General features: G+C 36.3%; 2 protein-coding genes across 3 annotated transcripts in view; both read right to left on the reverse strand.

Annotated features, from left to right (window-relative positions):
• The window catches only part of LOC140146699 (protein-tyrosine sulfotransferase 1-like), a 200,790-nt gene extending 188,085 nt beyond the window's left edge, over positions 1-12,705 (reverse strand). For both annotated transcript variants that reach the window (XM_072168572.1, XM_072168571.1), the window contains exon 1: positions 12,595-12,705. The gene's annotated coding sequence lies outside the window, so the exon portion shown is untranslated. The remainder of the gene's footprint in view (positions 1-12,594) is intronic.
• LOC140143965 (uncharacterized) lies at positions 9,328-10,898 on the reverse strand. Its single transcript, XM_072165800.1, has 2 exons — positions 10,669-10,898; positions 9,328-10,117 (listed from the first exon to the last, which is right to left on the reverse strand). The coding sequence occupies exons 1-2, from the start codon at positions 10,896-10,898 to the stop codon at positions 9,328-9,330; spliced, it is 1,020 nt and encodes a 339-aa protein (XP_072021901.1).
• Positions 12,706-15,328: the final 2,623 nt, after the last annotated feature.

Consider the following 15,328-nt stretch of genomic DNA (forward strand, 5'->3'; position numbering starts at 1 on the left):
TCATGGTCAATTCTAACCTTGATTGGTTTTAATAGCACGTAAAAGGAAGGCCGATTTATCTGGTGCTGATCGGAGAAAAGGAATAGCAGAAAATGACGAAAAATTATATACTTTTACAGGGCAAAAAGCAACTTTTCTAGACATTGTTGACATGGTGCCTAAAACGAAAGAAAGTTTCCTATTATAAAGACCTAACTTTTGAGATGGTTTGTATGTTTGAAGGTGCAAAATTAAGTTTTAAATTAACAATGCATGAATGAGGCGCCCGGTTATACCGCAGTGTTCAGCAAGTCATCATCACGACACATGTAAACAAACCATGCTCGAGTTTGATTGACAGATGACGTAATTGAATTTGTGTGGCAGTATCGGGGAAATGTACACGGTCGCATGTCATAAGTTGGGTACAATTTCAATTACATGGTCAAAAATGACAAAAAATGTATTGTTTGATATGTTGTATATATTGACAACCTCTAACAATTAACACCACTTTTAACCTTAGCACATGCTTAATTTTTGAGATAATGCTTAATTACTAATTAATTAATACACAGGCGTCTATGTAAATCTCAATTTTCAAATGCATTTTTCTCAAATCGGACCTCAATTACAAAAATGACTGTAATTTTTTTATTTTATGCAAGAATGTCATCAGATTTGGAGGATATGTTCTCAATACATTAATGCTTTAAGGGGGTACTACACCCCTGGCCAATTTTGTGCCTATTTTTGCATTTTTCTCAAAAATTATAGAGCATTGGTGACAAGTAAGATATGTACATTATAGGGGCAAGGACTACAACTACTGCACTGAAAATTCAGCAACTGAAGGCAAGTAGTTATTGATTTATTGATCAAATATTGGTTTTCCTCATTTTGACTGTAACTCCACAACTGTTGTCTGTGCTGAAATAAAATTTCCAGTGCAGTAGTTGTAGTCCTTGCCCCTATAATATACATATCTTACTTGTCATCAACGCCTATAATTTTTGAGAAAATGCAAAAATAAGCACAAAATTGGGCAGGGGTGTAGTACCCCCTTAAGGGATCCAAAATGAGCGTTTATTGCGTTTCGACAGTATTTTGTGTGGGACATGAGAGCACCTCAGACCTATCGAATTGCATTCTGAATACGAAGCATGTCTTTCTGATATCAAATAATTTTCATTTTTTTAAATCACAATATAATACAAATTTTATGACAAATTATAAAAATTTGATATTTTTCAAATTTTGATATATAACAGTCCTCGGTAAATTATATAAATCTAATGATAAATTCTTAAAGTGTATGTAGCAGGGAGGAAAAGCCGACGGTCAATTGAAAATGTTGACCTTTCATATTGAAGATATGGATTTTTTTCCCAAAAAGACCTAATTTTTTTGGTGTTTTGGGAAAAAAAATCTATATCTTCAATACGAAAGGTCAAAATTTTCAATTTACCGTCTGTTTTTTCATCCCACCTTCATACACTTTAAGTATAAATCATCAGATTTATAAAGTTTACTTCAAGTACTGTTAAATATCAAAAATATCAATTTTTAATGATTTGCCATAAAATGTGTATTAAATTGTGAATTTCAAAAAATCAAAATTATTTGATATCAGAATGACATTCTTCGTATTCAGAATGCAATTCGATATGTCTGATGTGCTCTAATATCCCAAAATAAATACTGTCCAAACGTTCATACCCCAGCCCTTAAATGAACTATTTAAAATAATTGTACGTATGTTAAGAGACCTTGTGTATAAAAATCAAAGATGTGGTGGCAGACTTCAAAAAATCGATTTTCTTTATACATTGCACATGGTTAGACATTGAGTCAACATGTATAAATTTGGTTAAAATTTTACCTCTTCATCTATGGTTACCATGGTAACGGCCAAAATATGAATTGACCCAATTTTCACTATTTTTACCCTTTTCACAACTGGAAAAATGCTTAAATATTAGGTCATATTTCTGTATGAAGAACATGAATTAAAATAATCTTCTCCCATACAATGAAGTATCCATCCTTGTCCTTTCCAAAAATGAAGGAAACAAAACAATTAATTATTTCAATATGGTAGATACCATTTTGTAAAATAGGGGTGTTTTTCATTAATTTAATTATGAAAAAAATGATCTTTTTAAAAATGACGTAACCTCCAAAGTGGTGCTTTTTTAAAATTATTTTTTGCAGGGTAGGTAGATAAGGTATTGGTCTACCTATCTATAGAAAAAAAGTTCTGGTAATTGTTTTACTGGAGAGCAGTGTTGCCAGAAACTTTGAACTTTTTAGGATTGTTGACATTATAAGGTAGTGTGGAAAAATATGGATTTTGAGCATTTACTTTCACTGAAAATCCTGATTAGGGTTGATAATGTACCAAAAGAAATTGGCATCAATACACCGTAAAGTGAGACACGATTTGATAATATTTTAATGACAGTGTTGCCAGAAAAAAAGTCTCTCAGTGAAGCTGTTGCTCATCTTGTTATTACCTATCATACAGCTATGCTGAAAAATGGCCAAATAGACCAGGTTAAAAATGAGCTAGGTCCCACACATGAAAGGAGAAACTGAGGAACAAGAATGTATAAGGTAAAAATCCTGTATCCTGAAAACTTTCCTGTGAGGGCGCTTTGTTAGATTATGGATTTGTATTAATGAAAGTAATGTATAAATAAGTCGGTATATTAATAAGAAGGTACCAGGAGGTCACAGATGGGGACGCTTTTCAAAATGGCCACCAAAATTCAAAGAAAAGCATTATACGGTTACCATAGTCAATAATGAGGTATAATTGACCAGATTTTGGTTTAAGTATTGATGTCAGTAATGTAACGCTAAATTAAGATTTCAATAGGTAGCTACCAGGAGGTCACAGTTGAGGACGCTTTTCAAAATGGCTGCCAAATCCATATATATGGTACACCGTCACTTAAGAGGCATAATTTAACTGAATTTGGATTAATATTTATCAAAGTACAGTATAATCAGCCACAAAGCCTCAGATAATGTTACTGAAAAAATTATTTGAAACATTGAAATAGTTGTCTTTGATGTAATCGTAGTCTTCAATCATTGTCACCTCTAAGTTATCGTTTTGAGGGTGCAAAAGAACGAGTCACCAAGTCAAGATGACCACTAAAATGTCCACAGGAATAATTTATGTTCACGAAGGGCAACATATTAACTAAATATACAGCACTAAGAAAGTATCCTTACCCCAGGGGGCCACTCAACTTTGGAAGCGACGGTATGTGCCTGTCAACCCTCTTTTAAAGTCGACTAATACCCGATGACCCCCTTTTTTTAAAGTCATACCTGATGACCCCCCTTCATCAAAATGCAACAAAATAATGTCAAAACTTTCAAATTTTGCTCCATTTTTTTCAAAATTTCTACCCGATGACCCATTTTTTGAAATCTTATACTCAATGACCCCCTTTTTTCAAAATATTATACCCAATGACCCCTTTTTTATTTTGTTTGTACCCAATGACCCCTTTTTTAAAATAACGCTTTGTTACCGATAGCAATATTTATTTCAGTTTTTACTTCTCTGTACTTTTCATAACTTGTATTTTTGTCAGCTCTTTTGTTTCAGTTTTCTTTTGTTCCTTTTCTTTTTAAATCAAAGGCACACACAAATTAGCCATTTACCACTCTCAAACCAGATGTCTAGTCCGTGTTGTTTTGAATAGGCCAGTGTGTCACTTTTTAACTTTGCTTCTTGAAGTTACAGCAGAGGCAACTGGCATTGCATGTGCCGTTGACCCGATGACTTTAGTCAGGACATTTACACCTACCAGTCATGTATGAGGATTTCGCTTTTGCCAGTAGGCCTATATGCAAGACAATTGATCATTGTTGCATTTTTCCTTGACATAAAGCATCAAGTATGTTGAGAGACAAACAAGAGGTATGACAATAATGACATCCAAAGTTATCGCCAGGTAATCACAGTTGTCTTGTGATTTCAACAGTTTCTTTACCAACATCGAGAACAAAGCAGTCTATTGGTGTCAAAGAAGGAAAAGGTTTTAGCAGACTCAAAGTGCAGTTATCTTCTTTTCAGAGAATGCAACGTTTTCACAAAAGAAGATATATATGACCTATATGCCGCTTTGATTTCAGATAGGCTAGATAATGAAGAATAATTTTCTTAATGTAGTGATATCGATGTGAGTGATCTCGAAGATAAACACACAATAAAAGAATTCAGTGAAACCAAGAAGAGTATGAAGTAAATATCCTGCTCTTTGTCAATAGTCAATACATAGGGACAATTCTCTGGTGGTTATTTTGGAGATTTGGTGATCATATTAGCCATCTTGACTCGCTATATAGCACTTTGTAGCTCGCTATATAGCACTCTGAAACACTTGCTTAGAGGTGACAATGATCAAAGACAACTATTGAATGATTCATCAAAGACAACTATTACATTCTCTTATCAAAGACAACTTTCTTTCTTAACACTTTTATCTGTGGCTTTGTGGCTGATATCATGCAGCTCTTTTTGGTGGCCATTTTGAAAGGCAACCTCAACTTAACTGTGACCCCCGGTATCTTCCTATTATTACATTGACTTAATTTTACTGTACTGGGATCAAAATTAATTCAAGATCTGGTCAATTATACCTCTTTTTAAGTTTAACGGTGTACTATGTTGGTCCGACATTTTGAAAAGTGCCCTCAGCTGTGACCTCCTGGCACCTTCCTATTAATATCTTGACGTATATTTACATTACTGCTATCAATGCTTAACCAAAATTTGGTCAAGCATATACAGTGGCGTAGCACCAGTTATCATATGGGAGAGGGCACCAACCAATATGGGTGGCAGTCCGTTTTTTGGGATTCTTAAAATTCAGATCGATTGGGGGCCATGTAACCCTGTGCCCCTATGACGTTACGCCACTGCAATCATACCTCATAAGTGACTATTTTAACCATATATATGCTTTTCATTGGATTTTGGCGGCCATTTTGAAAAGCGTTCCCAACTGTGACCTGTTGGTACCATTCTATTAATACCTTGACATAGTTATACATTACTTTCATCAATACAAATCCGAAATCTAGTCACTTTTATCTTTTAATTAATGCGACCTTTTTAAACGTATAGTAGCTTTTCATTGGATTTTGGCAGCCATTTTGAATAAAGCGCCCTCACAGGAAGTTCTCATGATACATGGTTTTTATTTTTACCTCATAAATTCTTGTTGCTCATGAAAAACTGGTCCAGAAAAACTATGTGAGAATGTTTCCTTTCATGTGTGGTAACATTTTTAACCTGGTCTAACTCTTATTTTATGGAAAAATACCTAACTTTATGGCAACACTGTTTGTCTATATTAAAATTACCAGAACTTTTTTTTATTTATTTGGGTACAGTACTATCTAGTCCAGCCACACTGAAAAATATAACATATAAAAAGCACCACTTTGGGGGTTACAGCTCATTGAATATTGCTATATTTCAGAAAGTCAAAATTACGAAAAACACCCTATTTGAAACAATGGAATATCCCAAGTAGGACAGACTGTTTGTTAAAACAACTGTATTTTTAGAAAGCTTAGATGTTGCCAATTATGTCGTGGAACTCTCAAGGTTTACTTATATTTTTCCTTTATATGGTGAATCCTGAAACTTGTTATTTTTTTAGCCTTGTAAAAGTGCCGAAATAGTCTAAAACCGGTCATTTTGATGTTTTGGCCGTTGCTATGGTAACGAAGGTGCAGTGATGAAATAATTTTGATTTTTGTAGACTTTGACCAAAGTTGCATCCTGATATAAAGTAAGAAGAAATTCCATTTTTTGAAGTCTGCCAACTATTTTTGATTTTCTTTGATTGGTACGCAATACTACTCTTAATTACATTGTGGAGGTCAATGACCTTTTTACGAGTAATTAGCGAGATGGTTATTCTATTGTTGAGGAAATGAATATCAAGAAGAGAAATGTACATTAGCATATTGCTAAAAATACTGAAATTCAACTAGGGTTTCATTAAAAATGAAAAAAATGGAACATATAACCCTTTAAGGTGGTACTACACCCCTTGATAAATTTGTGAATATTTTTGCATTTTTCTCAAAAATAATATCACACTGGTAACAAAAGTTTATATATATATTATAGGGGTAAGGGATCCAGTTACTACATTGGAATGTCAGTGACTCAAGACAAGCGGTACGTTATTTTTTGATAAGAAAAGAGGTACCGCTAGAATGTACCTCATTTCTTTTACATATAATGAACCCCTTGTCTTGAATCACTGAAATTTCAGTGAAGTAATTGGATTCCGTGCCCCTATAATATATACATAATTTTTGTTACCAGTTACTTAGTTGAGAAAAATGCAAAATTAGTCACAAATTTTATCAGGGGGTGTAGTACCACCTTAAGTAGTCAGTAATTGTTTTAGGTGTACAAATTCAACATTCAAAGCTTTCAATACCGGGTACATCATACCCTCACTGGATTTGAAAAAATAACCAGTAGTTTTGACATGCTGACATGTGAATTTTCACATAGGCCCTATTGCACACTCCCGCATCCGCCTACTCCACATCCGCCTGCTCCTCCACCCCTGGCATTTTTCATTTCAACTGATGTGATTTTTTTACTGAATAATGTATAAGGCCATGCGTTTTCAACTCAACACCCAAAAAGGGTGGTGGCATCACACTTTTCACTGTGATCATTTTGTTTTTTGAGTGTATCTTTGGAAGAAATATAGGTATGACAGTATATTTGGTATCAAATGAAGGCTAAGATATTGATTAGTAACTATGGATAGTTTCATTAAGATATCTTGAATATTGGCAGAATGGCACCCAATCCAATTGACCAAGTCAGGGGTGGTGGTGGCAGCGGTGCATGTGGCAGCGGTGCACTCATGTACAAACTCTATGGGTACCGGTAGTTTGTATTTTAAGTGCACACAATTGTAAAATTGTTCATTATGTACTTCAAATGTGTCCTTATTACTATAAATTTGGTATCAAAAGATAGCTTAGTTGTCCATGTAAACATTTAAATACCTTAACTTTCTTAAAAGAAAATGAGAGGACTGGTAGTCACAGGTAAGTCACATGACATACAAATTCGTCCCTATTCTCTACACAGTAAACCCAAATTTTCAAGCGCAATATACTGCTAGAGATTACCATCGCTGTATTTTTAAAAGTATACCCCCTAGGATAGCAAAAGTATACATTTTTGGAAAGCTCTTGGCTCAAGGAATCCAAAAATGCACTTGAAATTAGTGTAGGGTGTTACCCTAAGAAAATATTTTTCAAAATGTACTAGACTGATGGGTTGAATCGGTATAAAATACCACCAGCCATTTTCTGAAATACACATTGGTTTACTATCATAAAGCCTTATATCATCAGAAAGATAATGGTCTGAACTTTTCAAAACTGCATTAAGAATTGATGGAGGGGTACACATGAATGAAAACCAGTACCCCAAGTAAGCTTCGTCAAAAATATAAAACGGGCTTGCATTTTTTACATTATTTCTTTTCACATATACCCTACACTAATTCTGATTCCATTTGTAGATTCTTTGGACCAATAGCTTTCCAAAAATGTATACTTTTACTATCATAGGGTGTATAGATTTTCAGATATGACAATTTATACCAAAAAAGGTGCATCGTGACAGAAAAATCAAGTTGTGACGCAAAGTCGGCGAGTTCACGACGCATGGCCATAACTATATGCTTCAGTAGACTGAAAGAGTATAAAATTAGGCTTAAAATGAGGTATTATACAAATATTTACTGCTCATGAGGGATCTGGTGGAATCTATTGGTCCCCGAGGTGAACTGGAGACCGTGAGCCTACTATTTCCCGAGACCGCCAGGTCGAGGGAAATAGTAGGCTCACGGTCTCCAGTTCACCGAGGGGACCAATAGATTCCACCAGATCCCAATTTAGAGCAGTAAATATTTGTTTTATATCCTTCATTAATATATTCTTTGTTCATTAATTGGTTAAATAATAGAAAGGCCTTTATCATAGACATAGGCCTAGGCATAAATGTAGGCTAAGCCCTAGCATAATCAAGGCTAGGCTAGGCTTGCCGTGCTTTGTTTTGATTGAATACACGTAGGCCTACATGCACAAAGCACGCACACAATTGAGTGGCTATAAAGCTTACCGTTGTAATGATTTAACCTCTACAATACCGCCGTGAAACGAGTAACCATGTTCTCTGTTATTTCGCCGTCAATATTAAGATATTGTTCCTGATGTAACTCAGATTATGTCATTAAACTGCCAGATTTTAGCTGCACTTCTGTGCTGCTGCTTGTGTACTTCGCAAGACAACACGACTTGCTACACATTAATACCCCAGAACCGGCAGCGATATCCCGCGTATGTGGCGAAGTTGCACCGACCGCTAGGAACTGCGACGCCAGCTATGAGGTCATACTGGCGCTCAGAGGGAGTATAGCAAAAAATATATCCCGGGAAATAGCACTTTGAGTCGGCTTTTTAACTGCTTTGCAAAATAGCAAAACTATTTTTTGTTACATGATACTCGTTTTTAACCAATTAATGAACGAGATATATTAATGAAGGATATAAAAACCACTGCTGTAGGATATGGGGTTACGGAAAGCCAATCAAATTTGTATCGCAATTTTCAGAAAAGTGTAATCCCCCCACCCTTTTTGCATACCCAACTTATGACATGCAACCAACCACACCGGAAATATAACAAATTCCCATTGCAGCGAGACAGACACTCATTTAGGTATCCCAGGCAAACCTTAGTTAACACATTTGCTAGTCAGCGAAATTCGCCGAGACCAGGGCCCAAACACAATGCATATTTACATAGAAATTCGAATTTTTTTCAAGAATAGGTTGGTGAAGGAAACCTACATAAATATGTTTTCTATACTTCACTTGACCCAAATATATGATTTTTTATGGTGATAATCAAGTCGCACATGGAATTTTAGAGGATTTTGATAGCAGTTCCATTAAAAAAGCTGCTATCGCCATGAGACTAAGATCTAGAAACACCCCTAAATGCCGTTTTGGGAATTTTGCTAGCAGAATCTTTTTGATGAAAGTCAATCTTTGACAAGATGTAACTTTGTTACGGAAAGTGCTATGACAAAAATGTTTTCAGCTTTGGCTTTCTTTACTCAAGGGCTTTAATTTGATATGTAAAATGATGCAGTTTGATGGCAAATTTGAATTCACCTAGCATACCTTCTGCTTCTGCTTAATTACTCCCCAACGCTACACTCGTAACCAGGCGAGGAGGGATTAGTGCGCGATGCGATGCGTAGATGTTTAACTTTGCTGTTGATAGTGTTTCAGGATCTCTTGTTTGAATTGCTTATTTTCTTCAATGTTGACAATGTTCTGTGGTATTAAATTCCAGTCTCTTATTGTGTTTGGGAAGAAAGAATAGACCCAGCAATACTTCCTCCCTGACGGTCTTTGGTATGCTTTGTTGTTTGTGTTATGGGTAAGGCGTTTAACCGGCTGCAGGTACAGTTGCTCTGGAATGGCTGCCTGACGATATGTGATCTTGTGCATTAGTGAAACTCTGTTAACTCTCCTTCTGAGTTGCAGCTTATCCCATCCAAGGGATGTCAACATGTCGGTGGGACTACTGTATCGGCTATAATCTCGTTTCACAAATCTTGCCGCTCTTCTTTGGGTTGATTCAACTTTTTTGATAAGTTCCCCATTGTTTGTGTCCCAAACTGAGGAGGAGTACTCCAAAAGTGGTCTGACTAACGTTGTGTAAGCAAGGGCTTTAAGCTCTTGCGGACATGATAGTAGATTTCTTTTTATGAAGCCAAGCTGCCTGTTGGCTTTGGCGGTTATGTTATTTATGTGTGTGTTCCATTTTAAATCATGCGTTAATTCTACACCCAGATAGTTGTGACTCTGAGCTTGTTGTAATTTGTTGTTACCAATTGTGTAATCAGTAAGTATTGGGTTACGAGAATGTGTAATGCGTAGCAAGAAACACTTATCGGCATTGAATGCCATCTGCCAGGTATGTTGCCACCTGTCCAGCATTAGCATATCATTTTGCAGCTTTTGAGCATCAGCCTTACAAGTAATGTTTCTGTATACAACACAGTCGTCCGCAAAGAGACGAATAGAGGACGTTAGATTATTTGGCAGATCGTCAAATAAATCAGAAATAAAAGCGGTCCTAAAACCGTCCCTTGCGGAACTCCAGAGAGCACATTCACCCAGTTTGAGTTCTCACCTTTCACTACTACTCTTTGCTTTCTTTGGGTTAGAAATTTATCGAGCCATGCGTGTATGTTTCCTGTGATACCACATTGTGATAGTTTTCTCAAAAGTCTTTGATGCGGAACCGTGTCAAAGGCTTTTGAGAAATCCATCACAATGAGGTCAGTTTGTTGTTTATTTTCCAACGAATGTGCAAGGTCATGGACCGTTTGTACCAACTGGGTTTCGCACGAGTGGCGTGCTCTGAACCCGTGTTGTTTATCAGTTAATACATTAAAGTTGTCAAGATGAGACATGATATGAGTGTGCAGTGTATGTTCAAACATTTTGCACACTATGCAAGTTAAGGACACCGGACGGTAATTCGCCGGACAAGTTTTGTCCCCTTTTTTATATATTGGAGACACATTGGCTAACAACCAGTCATCTGGTGGTGTACCTTGATCTAGGGAGGATTGGAATATGGTGACAAGCGCCGGAGTAATCTCGACGGCCGCTAACTTAAGAACTTTGCCTGTGATCTCGTCAGGACCTGGAGCTTTGTTTTCCTTAAGCTCCTGAAGGAGTTTTAGAACACCAGGTGCGGTGACAGTAGGGCCTAATGTCGGAGATGCTGGGATACTGCATGTGGAGCGAGTGAGTAGCATCTAAGGGTTGCTCGTGAGTAAAAACGGACTGAAATTGGTTATTTAAAATTTCCGCTTTCATTTTGTTTTCTGAGACCAACTTCCCCTCACTCCTCAATGCTGCAATACCAACATCCTCCTTTTTCATTCTGTTAATGAAACACCAAAACTGTTTGGAGGAATCCAAGCATGTTAATTTGACATAATTCCAATAGGCCTTCTTGGTTTCCTTTTGGACAAATTTCCGCTGCTGCTTAAAGTTATTCCAATCCTCGGGGAGGTTTGACTTACGAGCTTTGTTATAGGCTCTCTGTTTTCTTCTTAAAAGTCTTTTGATTCTTTGATTGATCCAAGGGGTTTGGTGTTTTTTTACCTAACTCATATGATAGAGGACACGATGGTGCAGGATATTTCTCACTAATACATGTAAACACACTCGGCAGTCCACGCTTTATAATGCGTGCCGGTTCGAAATTCTGAAAATTGGTGAAAGCGTGGGGGTTTAAACTTTTTGGGTAAAAAGCGTGGACTGATATAAAGCGTGGGATTAAAATAAAAAGCGTGGGGCTTCTTCCAACTTACAGTATATTTTTATTGAATGATAAAATAATCATAGTTCCAAGAAAAATCACCAAAACTTGCACACTATGTCGCAAGATAAAATTCCATTTGATGCAGGCTCGCGCTTGTTTACGTGAATCCAGTGCAATGTACACAATATCCTTCCCCCGGAAGCGCTGCCAAAACACCTACGTCATATGCAAATGTCCGATTTTCCATGACGTGTTTTTTCTTTACATTGATCGTATATGAGTGACGTAATTAAATGCACAATTGATTGAGCGAAGCAGCACGGAAGAAGTAGGATATAGTCGCTGAACACAGCGTCGTCAAGTTTCATGACAAGAACAACATTTGAACACCATAAAAGTACAGTTATTCATTAAAATGCTTATTTTACAGTGCAGTAGTAGTTTTTCACATATAATTTGCATTGTTCACGCATGCCGTAATGTATCAATTAACTTATTGGAGAGAAAACATCGGACTCGCACATGTGAAATAGGTGCAGAATTCGGCGTATTTGATACTTGAACCAAATTATGCGTGCGACTTTGTCAGTTTACAAATAGCGGAAAAAAGCAAAAAGTGGTGGGGGTCAAGAATTTTCAGTATAAAGGGTGCCTCAGTAAAAAGCGTGGGGGTCAGGAATTTTCAGTATAAAGGGTGCCTCAATAAAAAGGGTGGGGGTAAAATAAAAAGGGTGGGAGTCAAACCCCACTGCCGAGTATGGTAAACTAAAACTACCCGACAACATGATCAACAGCAGCTCAATCAACTCTTTTGACTTTTTAGACCCCGCAAAGGCAAGGCAAAGACAGTTCTAACTTTTAGATCACATCCGGCAAAAGAGCCCAAACTGTCTATGACCACGCTACCCTCACCGTGGCTCCACATGGACCTAGGTCCGTCGTCACGTACCAAGAAGAAGAAGAAGAAGAAGAAGTTAATAATATCCGGGACTAAAATATAATGCAGTTGCACAGTGACAATCGCACTGTGTCGCACAGCTAGTGGCAGCAGAATTCTGCAGTCATCTGCGACTGTGCTTTTGATTACAAGTTGCACTGCACTGTCATTCGGCAACATGTATCTCTAGTCATTTCTCAAATGAGAACCAAATAAAACAAACTACATATGTTAGATACCTACTTACCACTTTTCTATAAATCCTATGTCATATAAGACAGCTGCAATTATAAAAGGTATAACTTTCACTTTTTTACGGCTTCAGCTTCCCCGATAATCCGTCCGTCAGTGTACGTGGATGCGGAAGATAATTTTTTTTTAATAACATAGAGTTTCTAGATTTATTTTTCTAAAACTTTCCTAAAATAACAAAATAAGAGCTAGAGAAAAATAACCAGATATGTATATTGTTAGAGTAAACGTAAATTTGTCATATTTTCTACAAGTGATTAAATCAGTATTTTGTAAGCTTCACCAAATTATGCTGAAAATTTGTACCTTGATAAATCAATTTAAAACACGTTTTATAGTAACAAACGAGGTCAGGAAAAAAGGTGGGCGCTGTTTTAAAATTTTCTGTGAGGGGTCAGGGTCTCAGACCACAGCAGGTTTGCTATCTGCAGGCTGAGACAAAAATTATATTTGGCATAGGCCTACTGCCATGACTGCAGTTACTGTCCGTTTTCCTATACACAATACACAGCGCTCTTTCCCATTGACGAGTGACCTCTACAAATAGCCCTACGTTAAAAGTATGGGGTTATGACTAGTTAACGTCGCTGTGTGAAAAATAACCGGCCAATATTAAAAGTACTCTTCTAAAGTTCTAGAAAATATAGTTTTTTAACATGTCCTAAATTTTTAGCTAATTTAGATGTTTGGAAATATTCGTACTTTGGTGTTTTAGTTAATGTTATAGGTAATAGTACATTGCCTAGTTAACGTCGCTGTGTGAAAAATAACCGGCCAATATTAAAAGTAGGCCTAGGCCTACTCTTCTAAAATTCTAGACAATATAGTTTTGTAACATGTCCTAAATTTTTAGCTAATTTAGGTGTTTGGAGAGGGTCGTACTTTTGTGTTTTAGGAAGGATATGTAAACGACAGATAACACCAAAAATATGAAGAAATTATTTCCAAACCGTGTTAAGTCAACAATCATTATGTTGCTCATTTTCAAGAATGCTGGTTTACAAAAAGCACGCCATTGTCTCATTTCGTGAACAAAAGTACACATACCATTGTTTCCTTTCGTTTCCTTTATAATCGGTTACCCAACTGAAGCTATAATACGCAAACTTTATTGCGATATCGCACATGAAAACAGTCACATGTGCACAGCCAGAGAAGATCCGATTTAATCAGTTGAGCTGTTTCAATGAGTGTTATCTTGGTTTAATAGCTTTTAATGGGGTTAAGTCCTGCAAAGGTCGAGATGAATTTTACTGTAGACATGACTGCATCATGGCCGAGTTGGTGATGATCGTTCAAATTTCAGAAAAATTACCAAATTTTGGTCCTATAGTCCGTAGGCCCTCCTATGTCCAGGTGCAGATTACAAAGAACCCCATCGAAAACCAGTGGGGTTCTTTGTAGACCAAAAAAGTTCTTTAGCCAAGAAAATGGTTCTTTGTAGGCCTACTATTGTAGGGCTTTTGTTTCAGGCTGAACCATTCAAAGCTATTCAAAAAGAACCCGGAAAAAGAACCCTTCAAGGGTTCTATAAGTAGAAAATAAAAAAGGTTCTTTAGCGAAGAAAATGATTTTTTAGTACCATAAAGGGATATCACTTTTTCACTTTTCAGAACTTTGTGATGAGTCCCGGGCCCTTAATTAATGAATTAGAAGTCAGTAGGGCCTATGCCTGTTCAAATTTTATAAGGTTAAAATTTCTTGGCCGGCCTATAGGCCTAGAACCCCGGCCTAGAACTAAGGTCCGCTTCCTTTATAGAACATAGGCCTACCCGGTAACTTTGTTAGGCCGGTGCTGTATTTTTCAAACTAAAATAAGTTTTACAAAATAATAGGTCCAAAATGGTCCAACGGCTTAAATTAGGTCTTCATTTTGCAAAACATTTAGTTTTACTATTTTCTAATGTCAAGTAGTAGGCCTACCGTAAAATAGGATAACTTTGGGCACTTTTCAGAGTTTTTAAATCACTGCTTCCAAACAAAACCAATTATATTTCTAATTAACTCTTTTTTACACCTTGAAGTTGAGAAAGATATTTGAGTGAGGGTGCCCTTGGGGTGCCCTTGGGCCCTTGGGCCTAAGGGTGCCCTTGGGGTTCAAAATAGCCTGACCAAAGTTACCCCGCATTTGGGGCAACTTTGGTCAGAGTATTCCCAGCAAACACAAAAACGTTTTAAAAACGTTATATTTTGGCTTTTGGTTTAGGTAAAAACGTTTTAATAACATTAAAATGTCGGGTTATATAAAAGTCATGATAACGTTTTAAAACGTTTTGTATGAAAACACACTGCAACAATGTTTTTAAATGTTTTCAAAAAATGTTATTGTAAACTATTTTTGCAAACATTTGTGCCCAATATTTTGTCAATACTTAAATAACATTAGGGCCTATGTTAAAATATTTGAACCCAGCAAACACAGAAATGTTCTTAAAATGTTTTTTCAAAACATTTTAATAACATTTAAATGTCGGGTTATATAAAGGTCATGAAAACGTTTTTAAAACGTTATTGCAAATATTTTGGGCAAATATTTTTCGCAAAATATTTTATCCACCCCAAAATAACATTCTGTTTAGAATGTTTTGTATCAAGTTTTCAAGAATGTTTTTGGAATGTTATCAAAACGTTTTTATACCCTTTATATAACCCGACATTTAAACGTTTTCTATAAAACATTTTTGTTTGCTGAGCAGTAGATTATTAAAAAATGTTTTTTTTTAAGGTTA

Source organism: Amphiura filiformis, chromosome 2 (assembly GCF_039555335.1).
Source record: "Amphiura filiformis chromosome 2, Afil_fr2py, whole genome shotgun sequence".
NCBI lineage: Eukaryota > Metazoa > Echinodermata > Ophiuroidea > Amphilepidida > Amphiuridae > Amphiura > Amphiura filiformis.